This window comes from Rana temporaria, chromosome 2 (genome assembly GCF_905171775.1).
Source record: "Rana temporaria chromosome 2, aRanTem1.1, whole genome shotgun sequence".
Classification (NCBI taxonomy): domain Eukaryota; kingdom Metazoa; phylum Chordata; class Amphibia; order Anura; family Ranidae; genus Rana; species Rana temporaria.
The window spans coordinates 86,988,015-87,000,736 of NC_053490.1; the positions used below are offsets into that span (position 1 = coordinate 86,988,015).

At 41.4% G+C, this 12,722-nt stretch overlaps 1 protein-coding gene across 1 annotated transcript in view; it reads left to right on the forward strand.

Annotated features, from left to right (window-relative positions):
• Positions 1-12,722, forward strand: part of USP12 (ubiquitin specific peptidase 12) — an 82,571-nt gene that overhangs the window by 39,822 nt on the left and 30,027 nt on the right. Inside the window, exons 2-3 of the mRNA XM_040340489.1 lie at positions 6,146-6,226; positions 11,770-11,983. Of these exons, the coding sequence (XP_040196423.1) occupies positions 6,146-6,226; positions 11,770-11,983 (295 nt within the window). The remainder of the gene's footprint in view (positions 1-6,145; positions 6,227-11,769; positions 11,984-12,722) is intronic.

Consider the following 12,722-nt stretch of genomic DNA (forward strand, 5'->3'; position numbering starts at 1 on the left):
CAAGTGGTTAAGCAAACACATTTTCATTTGCTTTGTTTGTACTCGTGCACACCCCTAAAAATTTAGAGCAATGTTCCATTTGCATGCTGTTAACCACAGACTGTATTTTATAAATCATTTAAAGGATAAGTTCATCTTTTGTAACATGTTACTAGTAACACCTGTATTCAGGATGTAACATGTTACTGTTACAGCAGCCCCTACAACAACCCCCCCCCCCAAATCCCTCATTATGGCTAAACACTTAAAAAAACAATCCTCTTGGTGCAGCAGCGTAGTAACAGCAACTATACCAGTGATAACAGCCGCAGGGGGATGTCCTCAAAAGCGGTTCCTCCTCCTGTACGCGTTAAGTCCAACAGGACCCTGCTGACACAAATGGCCTGAGTGTCATTTATACAGTGTCGTTGCATATTTTTTATCACTGATCACTGTATTCGTGTCACTGGTTGCCACAAAAAAGTGTCAGTAAGGTGTCCAAGCTGTCCGCCGCAATCCTGCTAAAAATAGCTGATTACCACTATTACTAGTTAAAAAAAAAAAAAAAAAAAAAAAACCCAAGCATATCCCCCATTTTCAAGACACTATAACTTTTGTGCAAACCAATCAATATGAGCTTTTTGGGATTTTTTTTACCAAAAATATGTAGCAGAATACATATTGGCCTAAACCGATCAGTTTTTTTTTTCTTAATATGTTTTATAGCATTTTTTTTCCTTTTTTATAGCAAAAAAAAAAATGCAGAGGTTTTTTGCGCTATATACAAAACAAGAGCGACATTTTTGAAAAAAAAATCAATATTTTTTACTTTTTGTTATAAGAAAAATCAAATAAACTAAATTTTAGTCAAACATTTAGGCCAAAATTTATTCAGCCACATGTCTTTAGTAAAAAAAAATCGCAATAAAAAAAAAATAGCTACCTAGCGGGAACAGCGACACTAATACAGCGATCAGAAAAATGATCACTTAGTGACACTGGCAATAGGGAGTGAAAGGGTTAAGTAGGGCGGTGATCAGGGGGTTAAAACTTTATTAGGGGGGGTACGGGGGCTACCCTGAACCTAACACTAACTGCCTGTCACACTGCCTGTCAAACTGACACTAAATGCAGTGATCAGTACATATATGATCACTGCATTCAGTGACACTGTGACAGGGGGGTGGGGGGGGGTGATCGCAAGGGGTTAATGTGCCTATATGTAGTGTGTGTCAGTGTAGTGTTGTGCAGACTCACTGTGTGATGTGATCTCTCCTCAGCGGCGGTTGAAAATACCGCTGAGAGGAGAGATCACATCACTTCCCTCTTCCTGTGTTTACACAGGCAGAGGAAGTGACACACGGGGGAGCGCGCGGATTGGCTGAGAGCGATCCGGAGGGGGCGGACAAAAACAAACAGCCGCCCCCTTGTCCCGGATCGCTTGGACAGCCACGGGAACCGCCGCATGTACCGGGGGTGTCCCGATCGGACCCACGTCTAGGCAGAGACGTACAGGTACGCCAATGTGCCTGTCCGTGCCATTCTGCCGACGTAAATGTACATGCGGCGGTCCGGAAAGTGGTTAATTGGCCACTGGAAAGCCTCCTGTCCTGGAGGCAACTTGAAGTTGCCTGATGATTCATACACGAGTCCTGTCCAAGTTGCCCCCCAAAGTTATGCTGGAAGTCGTGTTGCCCCTGTGTAAATGGGCTCTTAGTAGTTTGATCTTCTTTAATAACAAATCTTTACAAATGTCTTTTGAGCTGTGACTTATCTTGTACAGCTGGAGACATATGGTAAACAGACAGATAGTAATTACTTTATTTCCACTGGGATCTCATTAACTTGTCATGAGAAGTTGGGAACTTGAAAAATATTTTATCAGTTTAATAGGCACGTTTTCACTCTGCTGTGTTAATTCTCTTCTCTTGCTCTCTCTTGAATGCAAGGTAACTAGAGTGCATTACTATGGAAAAATCCCATTCCAGCTTCTACTACGTGTAGCTAAAAAAAAACATGTTCTGTTTATGTGAAAAGAAAGTGCTAGATACATTTTAGTGTGTTTGTTGGCATTCTACTAAGTACTGGCGAGATCAGCACAACCACCCATGTAGTTTAAAACTGTTGGAAATCCTAAGAATATTTTCTGTTTTTTGGAATCGTAGACGCAGTTTATTTGCCTTGAATTGAACTCTAGGCAGATATAAAAGTAAACAATAGAACGCTTCAATCATTAATACATCAATTTAAATCCAGGGGTGTCCAACCTTTTGACTTTCCTGGGCCACATTAAAAAGCGGAATTGTCTTGGGCCACACATAAAATGCAATAAAAACAGAAAAAGTCGGGCCGATCACAAGTGAACGATCACTGAGATAGATAATGTACCTATCTGAGTAATAAAACTTAATTTGTTATTTATTTTTGTAATGTTTTTGTATTATACAAGTAAAAGAGGGCAACGTAAAACTAGTGCGATATTTGACACAGTTTTTAAAGTAAAGCATCAGTATCTGGTTTGATGGATGTAGTAGCAATTCTCATTGAATTCTCAAGGTGTTCATCAGATATTTTGGTTCTAATTTTAGGCCCCTTTCACACGGGGCGGATCAGTAATGATTCGCCCCGTGAACCTCCGCTTGCTCAGCGGGGATCGCTCGGTTGATCCCTGCTGAGCCGGCGGATGACAGGGCGGTCACCGCACACTGTGCAGGGACCGCCCTGTCTTTTCTCCGCTCTCCCCTATGGGGGATCGGATGAACACGGACCGTCTGTCCGTGTTCATCCGATCCGCCAGACGGATGGAAAAGTGTAGGTTTTTCCTCCACCACACTTTGGCGGGTTGGATGTCAGCGGGCATGTCACCGCTGACATCCGCGGCTCCATAGAGGAGCATGGAGTGCCCGTTCAGGTCCGCCTAAAAAAACTGGCAGGCGGACCTGAACGGGCCACCCGTGTGAAAGAGCCCTTACCCTTTTTTTTTTTTTTTTGTGTGCTTCATCTTTTAAATAAATAAAAAAAAAAATGCTTAACCACTTAAGACCCGAACCAAAATGCAGCTAAAGGACCTTGCCCCTTTTTGCAATTCGGCACTGGGTCGCTTTAACTGACAATTGCGCGGTCGTGCGACGTGGCTCCCAAACAAAATTGGCTTCCTTTTTTCCTACAAATGGAGCTTTCTTTTGGTGGTATTTGATCACCTCTGCGTTTTTTATTTTTTGCGCTATAAACAAAAATAGAGCGACAATTTTGAACAAAAATCAATATTTTTTACTTTTTGCTATAATAAATATCCCTCAAAAAAAAAAAAATATATATATATATATATATATATATATATATATATATATATATATATATATATATATATATATATATATATATATATATATATATACATATATATATATATACATACATATAAAAAAAAAAGTTTTTCCTCAGTTTAGGCCTATATGTATTCTTCTACATATTTTTGGTAAAACAAATCGCAATAAGCGTTTATCGGTTGGTTTGCGCAAAATTTATAGCGTTTACAAAATAGGGGATAGTTTTTATTGCATTTTTATTATTATTATTTTTTTTACTACTAATGGCGGTGATCAGTGATTTTTTTTCATGACTGCGACAATATGGCGGACACTTTGGACAATTTTGACACATTTTTGGGACCATTGTCATTTTCACAGCAAAAAATGCATTTAAAATGCATTGTTTACTGTGGAAATTACAGTTGCAGTTTGGGAGTTAACCACAGGGGGCGCTGAAGGGGTTATGTTTCACCTAATGTGTGTTTACAACTGTAGGGGGGTGTGGCTGTAGGAGTGACGTCATCGATTGTGTCCCCCTATAAAAGGTATGACACGATCGATGCAGCTGCCACAGTGAAGAACGGGGAAGCCGTGTTTACACGCAGCTCTCCCCGTTCTTCAGCTCCGGGGGCCGATTGCGGGACCCCATCGGCGATCGGGTCCCGTGGGAGCGCGCCGCGACCCACGGCTGGGTACATGTGCCATTCTGCTGACGTATATATGCAGGAGGTGGTCCTTAAGTGGTTAAGTAAGTTTACGATTTTTGTTTTGGGTCGCATTCAAAGCCATCTTGGGCCACATATGGTCTGTGGGCTGCAGGTTGGAAACCCTAATTTGAATGTATTTTTTAAATGCAAGTACCCTAATTAGACTTTACTCTATAAAGCTGGCCATACATGGCGAAAAAATAAGTAAACTAATTTCCCCATCACCCACATTCAAGGTGGAGGGGGAAGTCTTCCCCCACCATCAGAATACACTGATCAGATCTGCAGCCCATTGGCTGCATGCGCTGATCAAATTTTGGTATTCCAGCAGGACTGTTCAACAAAAGTAGGTCCAATGACCAGCTTGAATTGAACAGAGAGGGCTGCATACAGATCGAAATTCAAACGGTGAAGTACCTGTAGGTTGCTTGATTTAGGGAAGTTATACCAGGATGGTGACTGCAGCTGCAGGCATCAACCCGGTACCGCTTTTCTTTTCTTTTTTTTTAGAGCCGGCAGTTGGCTCGCTTGTAACTGGTTAAAGAGGAACTGCAGTCTCCTCACGTAATTTGTAATAAAAACATCTTTGCCATTCTGAAGCTTCCCTCCAACCACTTTTTGCATATTCTATATATCTATATTATAATATTACCAAGTCTGGCTGCAGCTATTTTAACTGTGGGTAGTTGAAGCTGCTGTCTGTTCACTTCCTGGATTTAAACAGATACATGCATACATACATACAGGCGCATGCATACACACATATACACTTGCACACAGACACACACACACGCACCACTGCTTGCCTGCTTATTTCTCCTCTGGATGAATACTCATGGATCTCTGCTGCCTCCTGTTATCTCCACCCTCTCCCAGCTCTGCAGCTCTCCTTGGCTCTACTATGACTCATCCCTACTCCACTCTCCTGCCCCCCCCCCCCGCCGCTGGCAAACTCTCATGAGAGTTAGAGCTGTGCATGATGTCATAAACCTAGGCAAATTACCAGACAAGAAATAGAAAGTGGACTGTATAAGATATTTACTGGCAGAAAAAAAATGTTTTGCTATCCAAAGTTAAAACTTCAAGGGGAAAATTGACTCGGGCCCCTTTCATACGTGCGGACCGTTCAGATCCGCCTGTCTGTTTTTTCAGGCAGAACTGAACAGGCGATCCATGTAACTATGGAGCGTCGGATGTCAGCAGTAATATGTCCACTGACACCCAATCCGATCCTCTCCACTAAAATGTGACGGATGCAAACCCCATTTTGCATCCTTCTGGCGGATCGAATGAAAATGAAGACAGTTAATTTTCATCCAATCCCCCATAGTTCTGTTTACAGTGAATGGATTTGCAGTGTGGTATTCACTAACCCCCTGTGTGCACAGCTACAGCCTGGCACCTTGGAAATGGCATTCCAGTTATGAAGACACAGATGCTTGAATAGAGCAGAAATCATCGATAACCATAACATGTTATTATGGATGTGGTTCTACAAACGCATTCCCTCAACAACCTTGATTTTTTTTCTATCTTGGCCCAGCATGAAGTTCTGGATTCTTTGGTGAAAGTGTGGGCCTCTGTGAATGTGGGTTATGTCTAGACAGCTCAGCAGCACACATCAACGAGAGTTCAAAAAGAATCTCAGACTAACATTCTGATTTGTAACCACATCCTGTTTCTGTACTGAAATCATTTATTTCAAGCCAGAGAAGAGTTCTTAAAATTTTCAAGTCAGAGCTTTTTTCAGCCCTTGAGCACATTCCTGTGCCAGCGGGACACCCATCAAATGATGCCTTGGCACTTGTGCAGCAATCGGCGTCTCCCTGTGCACAGGAGTAAACGAGTGATTAGTCTGGTGTACATGCTGCTCCCGTGTGTTATCCCAAAACTGTGTCTACAGAAACAAATGAGCGCTGTGGTTTCATAGGGGTTATTCAGTGGATTTCTGGGGGTCTTGAGCTGTTCTTAAGCAACATTCTGCCAGCTATTGGGATTTTTAGTTTAGAAACAATAGGGGAATGTTAAAATGCATTTGTTCAACCTATTATATATTTTATAATATAATAATATATTTCTTTACCAGCTTTGTGTGCATACAAGCAGTGTCGAGCTTCTATAATGATGTATATGTATTTTTTTTCCTAGGGCGCCAATGCCTCGGCTTTAGAGAAAGAGATTGGACCGGAACAGTTTCCAGTGAATGAGCACTATTTTGGTTTAGTAAATGTAAGTGGAACTCAATGAGTTAAAATATATATATATATTTGGGTGTGTATAGATATCGTAGTATAATGTGCAGGGAGCTCTCGTCTTCAACCCAGTGCTGATGAGTGCATGCTCCTCTGCTCCCATAAATAGAAAACAGTCTCCCATAGTAGCTCTGTAGAACCTCAAGTGATTGATTTCATTGTTTGCAAAATCCACAAACTTCAGATATGCTAAAACCCTGCAGTATGTACAATAGTTTCAAACCTCTCACTGTTCTTCCACAGGTAAAGCTTGTATGAAACTGAAGCTAACTATCTCCATCTTAAAGTGTTGCTAAACCTACAACTGTAAACTCAGTCTGTTTATGCAGCATATCATGCTTGTTATACTCACTGTGGAACTTGAGGGGTTAATCCTCTGCATTGTGTAAAAAGGCTGTTTTATCCTGTATGCACAGATCCTTCACTGCCCATCTGGGGAAAGCCAGCTAACACAGGTATAGTAGCCGACATGCACATGCTCAGTTGCGTCTTTTATGCTGGAGAGAACAGTTTCTTGTTCTCAGAGATAGCCAGGTCACACGATTTTGACATCACACATGTAGGCGTGTATACAGGCTGCAGTAAAAAAAAATCTCCACCTTCCTGAACTCTCAGCCCTGAGGTAACTGTGCAGTTTATCCAGAAAGGTATATAGTGGCAATATTTTAATGAAAAATTATTCCGAGCTGTGGGGGGATGGATGAACTATTTTTATATTGCTGGGTTTAATAACACTTTAATAGTGATTTTCAACCTGTAACACCTGTGTAAACACCCTCTCTCAAAGCAAGATGAATAAATCATGTGACATTTTATATAATATTTACAAAATACTGGAAACAAATTGTATTGGTGCCATCCAACAGGGAACTGCAGTTAAAAAGTATGGAGATTAGGGCCCCTTTCACACTGACGGACCAATCTGGGCCACCTGTCAGTTTTTTAGGCGGTCCCTATGGGACCATTCTTGGCTTTCTATGGACACGTGTCCACTGACGCCCACCGGCATCTGATTCCTTCCACTAAAAACAGACAGATGAGTATATGTTTCCCATCCATCTGGCGGATCGGATGACAGTTGGATGGAAACAGTCCATTTCCATCTGACCGCCCCATAGCGAAGAGCGAGCTGTGCCAGCTCTGCATCAGCTGATGCAGAGCTGACACAGACCGTTCATCCACCTGCTCAGTAGGGATCAGCGGACAAATTCCTTGCTGAGCAGGCACATCCTTTTGGCAAAGTCCGCCCCTTGTGAAAGGGGGCTAGCACTCTCCTCCGGACGGACAATGCTACTGTCTGCCATTCTCCCTGTGTTCCTTTATCCAGAGCGAGGGACTCCAATACAGGAGGTGTGTTACTGGCCAGATCACCAGGTGAAAACAGAGAGGAAATAAAGGGTAAGGGGCCTAAATAGATTGCTGAACTGGACACTGTACAGCCCAAAGGGTTTAATACGGACTTGGATTTATTGCAATTTTTGTGAAATGTATCAGTAATTTTTTTTTTGAAGGCCATAATGTGGGTGAAGAATAGGGTGGACAAACCAAGATCATTTGTTTCCAGTATATTGAAAATATTATACAAATGCCATATGTTTGATCTATTCATGTTATATTCAATTATAGAAAGATGTAGGGTTCTTTCACATTGATGTGCTTTTGCTGAGCTTTTACCTTACTAAAAGCACAAGAAAATGCAACATTTCTCTTTAAATACTGTGGAGTGAGCTTGTCCTGCGTGCTTTATCTTTTAGTGCCCCTTTTATAAAGTGCACTACAAAATGCACCTCCCATCGAAATCGGTAAAAATTGCATCAAAAAGACGCCATGGTTGCATTTTTGGTGCACTTTTTGAGTCGCACATCCATGTTTCACAGATGTATGGCCACCAGAAAACGCACCAAAAGCGCATATGAATTTTGCATCAGTATGAAAGTGCCTATAGAATGTGTGCACAGGTGCTGCATGTTTCCAGTTGCAATTGGTGTTTTAGATTGAGAATACTGCCTTCAGTTTCAAAAATGCTTTACCTGCAGCAGGACTGCAAGAAGTTCAAAACTGTGGTACTTCCTGCATGGATTTATCACATAAAGTTTCTGGATTTTGCAAATGTATATTTTATGTTTTTATTTATTATAGGTACTTGTTTAGCAGTGTGTGTGTGAACAAATGGGATTGGGACAAGCCTGGGGAGCTTACAATGCTTACAATTTTGTTTTTATATGTCTTACATTGTCTGTAAATATTAAACCTAAAGAAAATGTACCCTAACTGGTCAAGCTCCTTGCCTGTGTTCTAGGTTGCTTAGACCTCTGTCATGCTCAGTCTGTCTATAAAATTATAAATTTTTGTATATTAACTCCTTCACGTAGCATCCCGGTGGCCCTTTATTTGAGCTTCAATGCCGGGTAGCTTCCTGATCATATGACTGCTGTGATTGACTGTCAGAGTGGTCACTTGATTAGGATCCCAATCATTGGCTCCCTATTCGAAGCTGTGGGGAGTGTACAGTAAGCATGCTCTTAGACCGCTGTGGATGCTAATGTGCGGAGGCTGGACATTAAGGCCCACTTTTTCTGCCTCTGGATATATGCATTACGTGGTCGGGAAGAAGTTAAAAACAAAGATGCATGTATACGGAACAGCGTCATTAAATATATCCACCATACACTATAATAATTTTCCCAATGGCGATCTTCATTTGGTTTACAACTAGCATTGCTGACAAGCAGTAAACTGCACCTGTGCTTATGAGGTTATCAGCCTAACATACACTGGTGGGAAACACAAGTGTATAGAAAACCAATTACCTAAAACTGATCTTGCATTAAAATACACAATTTACATGAAATAATAGAGCACCTGTCGGCATTGTTCACTCGCATCATCCTTTTGAGTAAGAGAATGGGGACCTTGAGCTTCCCACGAATAATAACAAAAGGTTCCCTAGCTACTTTAAGTGAAGTCTTAGGCAAAAAAGATCACATGGGCTCTGGTTACCAGGAGAATTGTGGATGTTTTATGTAATTAAACATGCTAGCAATTTGTTGTTTTCAGTCAAACAGACCTTGTCTGGTGTTCTTGCAATGTCTGTAAGAAACTACTAAGAAAAGAATTGAGACTTTAAATGCAACAAGCAGAAGACATTTCTGTATAGAGTACCCCCATTACATTTTTCCATGTTTTATTGCAATAGAACATTGAATTACAGTAGATTGCGTTTACTTGTTTTTGACCAACAGATCATTTCAAGTCCAAGAGAAAACGGAACTGTGAAGACATTTACATTTGAGCCCAAGTTTACTTTAAGATAAGAAAAAAAAACGACAACGAGACATTACTTGCCTTTAGTGCAATGTGTCCCCTGTGCTGCAGTGTTCTCGGTTAGGCAAAAGGGGACCGTGAAGGTGGTCAGTAGGCAGAAATGCCAGGTGGTGGGACACCATCCCCTGCTCCTAACCTAAAAGATTATTGGCTGTCTGCAATTTATTTTTTGACCCCTGAATAGAAGATGAGTGTAGCAGATTGCTGCAGTTTGAAATACCGGTGCATTTACTAAAATTAGAATATCATAAAAAAGTTAATTTGTTTCAGTAATTAAATTCAAAAAGTGAAACTCCTATATTATATATTATACATTATACACAGAGTGATATATTTCAAGCATTTATTTATTTTAGTTTTGATGATTATGGCTTAGGCCTCGTACACACCACCAGATCTATCCGCTGGGATTTATCCCCGGATCAGTTCCAGCGGATAGATCCGGTGGTGTGTACGTCCGAGCGGACATTTATCGGCGGAAAAAATTCCAGCCGACGGATTTCCAGCGGATAAAAATTTCTTGGCATGCTAAGAAATCTATCCACTGGAATCCTGTCCAGCGGATTGATCCGGTGGCCTGTACATACTCACCGGATCAATCCGTCCGCTCCTCTCCCTCGCATGCGTCGTAATGATTCGACGCATGCGTGGAAGTCTTTATCTTCCAGCGTCGCCGCGTCATCATCGCGGCGACGGTGCGACACGTCACCGCGGATGGATTCCGCGCGGATTTCGATCTGATGGTTAGTACAACCATCAGATCAAAATCCGCCAGAGGATTTATCCGCTGGAACGGTCCGGAGGACCGTTTCCAGCGGATAATCTTCTCGTATGTACGGGGCCTTACAGCTGGTGAAAGCCCAGAATTCTTTATCTCAGAAAATTTTAATATTACACAAGACCAATAAAAAAAAAAAGGATTTTTAATACATAAATGTTGGCTTACTGAAAAGTATGACCATGTACAGCACAGTATGCACTCAATACTTGGTCGGGACACCTTTTGCATGAAATGCGGCGTGGCAAGGAGGCAATCGGCCTGTGGTTTTGCTGAGGAAGCCCAGGTTTCTTTAATAGCGACCTTTAGCTCGTCTGCATTTTTGGGTCTGGTGTCTCATCTTCCTCCTTGACAATACCCCACAGATTCTGGACTTAGTTAAGGTCAGGCGAGTTTGCTGGCCAATCACAGTGATACCATGATCTGTAAACCAGGTATTGGTACTTTTTGCAGTGTGGTCAGGTGTCAAGTCCTGCTGGGAAATGAAATCAGCATCTCCATAAAGCTGGTCAGCAGAGCGAATCATGAAGTGCTAATTTGGTGAGCCATGTCATCTGCTGATGTTGGTCCTCTGTGTTTTATCAAGTCCAAAGTCAGCGCATTCATCTACCAGGAAATTCTAGAGCAGGTAGTGCTTCCCTCTGGAGATGCTGATTTTAATTCCCAGCAGGACTTGGCACCTGTCCACACTGCCAAAGGTACCAATCTCTGGTTTATTGATCATGTTATTGTTGTACTTGATTTCCCAGCAAACTCGCCTGACCTAAACCCTATAGAGAATCTGTAGGGTATTGTCAAGAGGAAGATGAGACACCCCAGACCCAACAATGCAGACGAGCTGAAGGTCAGTATCAAAGTATCAAAGCAACCTGGGCTTCCATAACGCCTCACCAGTGCCACAGGTGATTGCCTCCATGCCACACCACATTGATGCAGTAATTCATGCAAAAGAGCCCCGACCAAGTATTGAGTGCATACTATACTGCACATGAACATACTTTTCAGTAAGCCAACATTTCTGTATTAAAATTTTTTTTTTTTTTTTTATTGGTCTTATGTAGTAATATAATTTTCTGAGATACTGAATTTGGGGTTTTAACTAGCTGTAAGCCATAATCGTCAAAATTCAAAGAAAGAAGTGCTTGAAATATATCGCTCTGTGTGTAACGCATCTTTATAAAATAGGAGTTTCACTTTTTGTACTGAATTACTGGAATTTACTTTTTGATATTATAATTTTATGAGATGCACCTGTATAACTAAACCGATAACTACAGTGGAAGTGCCAACAGCAACCAATCGTATTGCCTACGCAGTTTTGAGAGGGGGAGTTTGGTGTTTTACAATTTTCTTTGTGTAAATAAAGTTTAGATTTGGCTTTTCGTACATAACTGACTCTTTCTGTTTTCTGCACACAGTTTGGGAACACCTGCTACTGTAACTCAGTTCTCCAAGCACTTTATTTCTGCCGCCCATTCCGGGAAAAAGTCCTTGCTTACAAAAGCCAACCGAGAAAAAAAGAAAATCTTCTCACCTGCTTAGCAGACCTCTTCCACAGCATAGCCACTCAGAAAAAGAAGGTCGGAGTGATTCCTCCAAAGAAGTTCATTACCCGCTTACGCAAAGAAAATGGTAAGTTTATCTCACTGTTTTGTGAATTGGATCATTTAGGTGTAATTTGGAAAATGAAATATATGCGAATGTACATTGTAAAGTGCTGTATAAAATGTCAGCTCTAAATAAGTTTACAAACCAAGAAGTGCAGCGTAATACCTTTTTTTTATATTACAATAAATTATGCAACATAATACAGTAAATGGTGCTAATAAAAACGCAAAAAATGTTTACTTCAACGTGCAAACAATAAGTGTATTAATTTATTGCAAAATTACATTTCATATACCGTATATACTCGAGTATAAGCCGAGGCACCTAATTTTACCACAGAAAAAAAATGGGAAAACGTATTGACTCGAGTATAAGCCTAGGGTGTCCATCTACATGCCTCACTGTGTCCATGTGCATGCCTCACTGTGCCCATGACTAGACTGACATTTAACATGTAATCTATGGAAGGGGTGCCCAGCTTTGAAAAATCAGTGCTCCCAGGCTCTAGGTCCCCGGACAACAAACTTTGCACACTTGTAGAAGAGAAATGGGGCTACATGCATGCCAAGTTCCAGGTCCAGGGGACCTACGGCCAGCCGGTACAGAGTCCCCAAAGTCCATGAGATCAGGCGCAAAAAGGTGACTCGCGTATAAGCCGAGGGGGGCATTTTCAGCACAAAAAAATGTGCCGAAAAACTGGGCTTATACTCGAGTATATACGGTGTATGCAAAAATATTGTTAAAACATAAAGGGAGTCCAAAG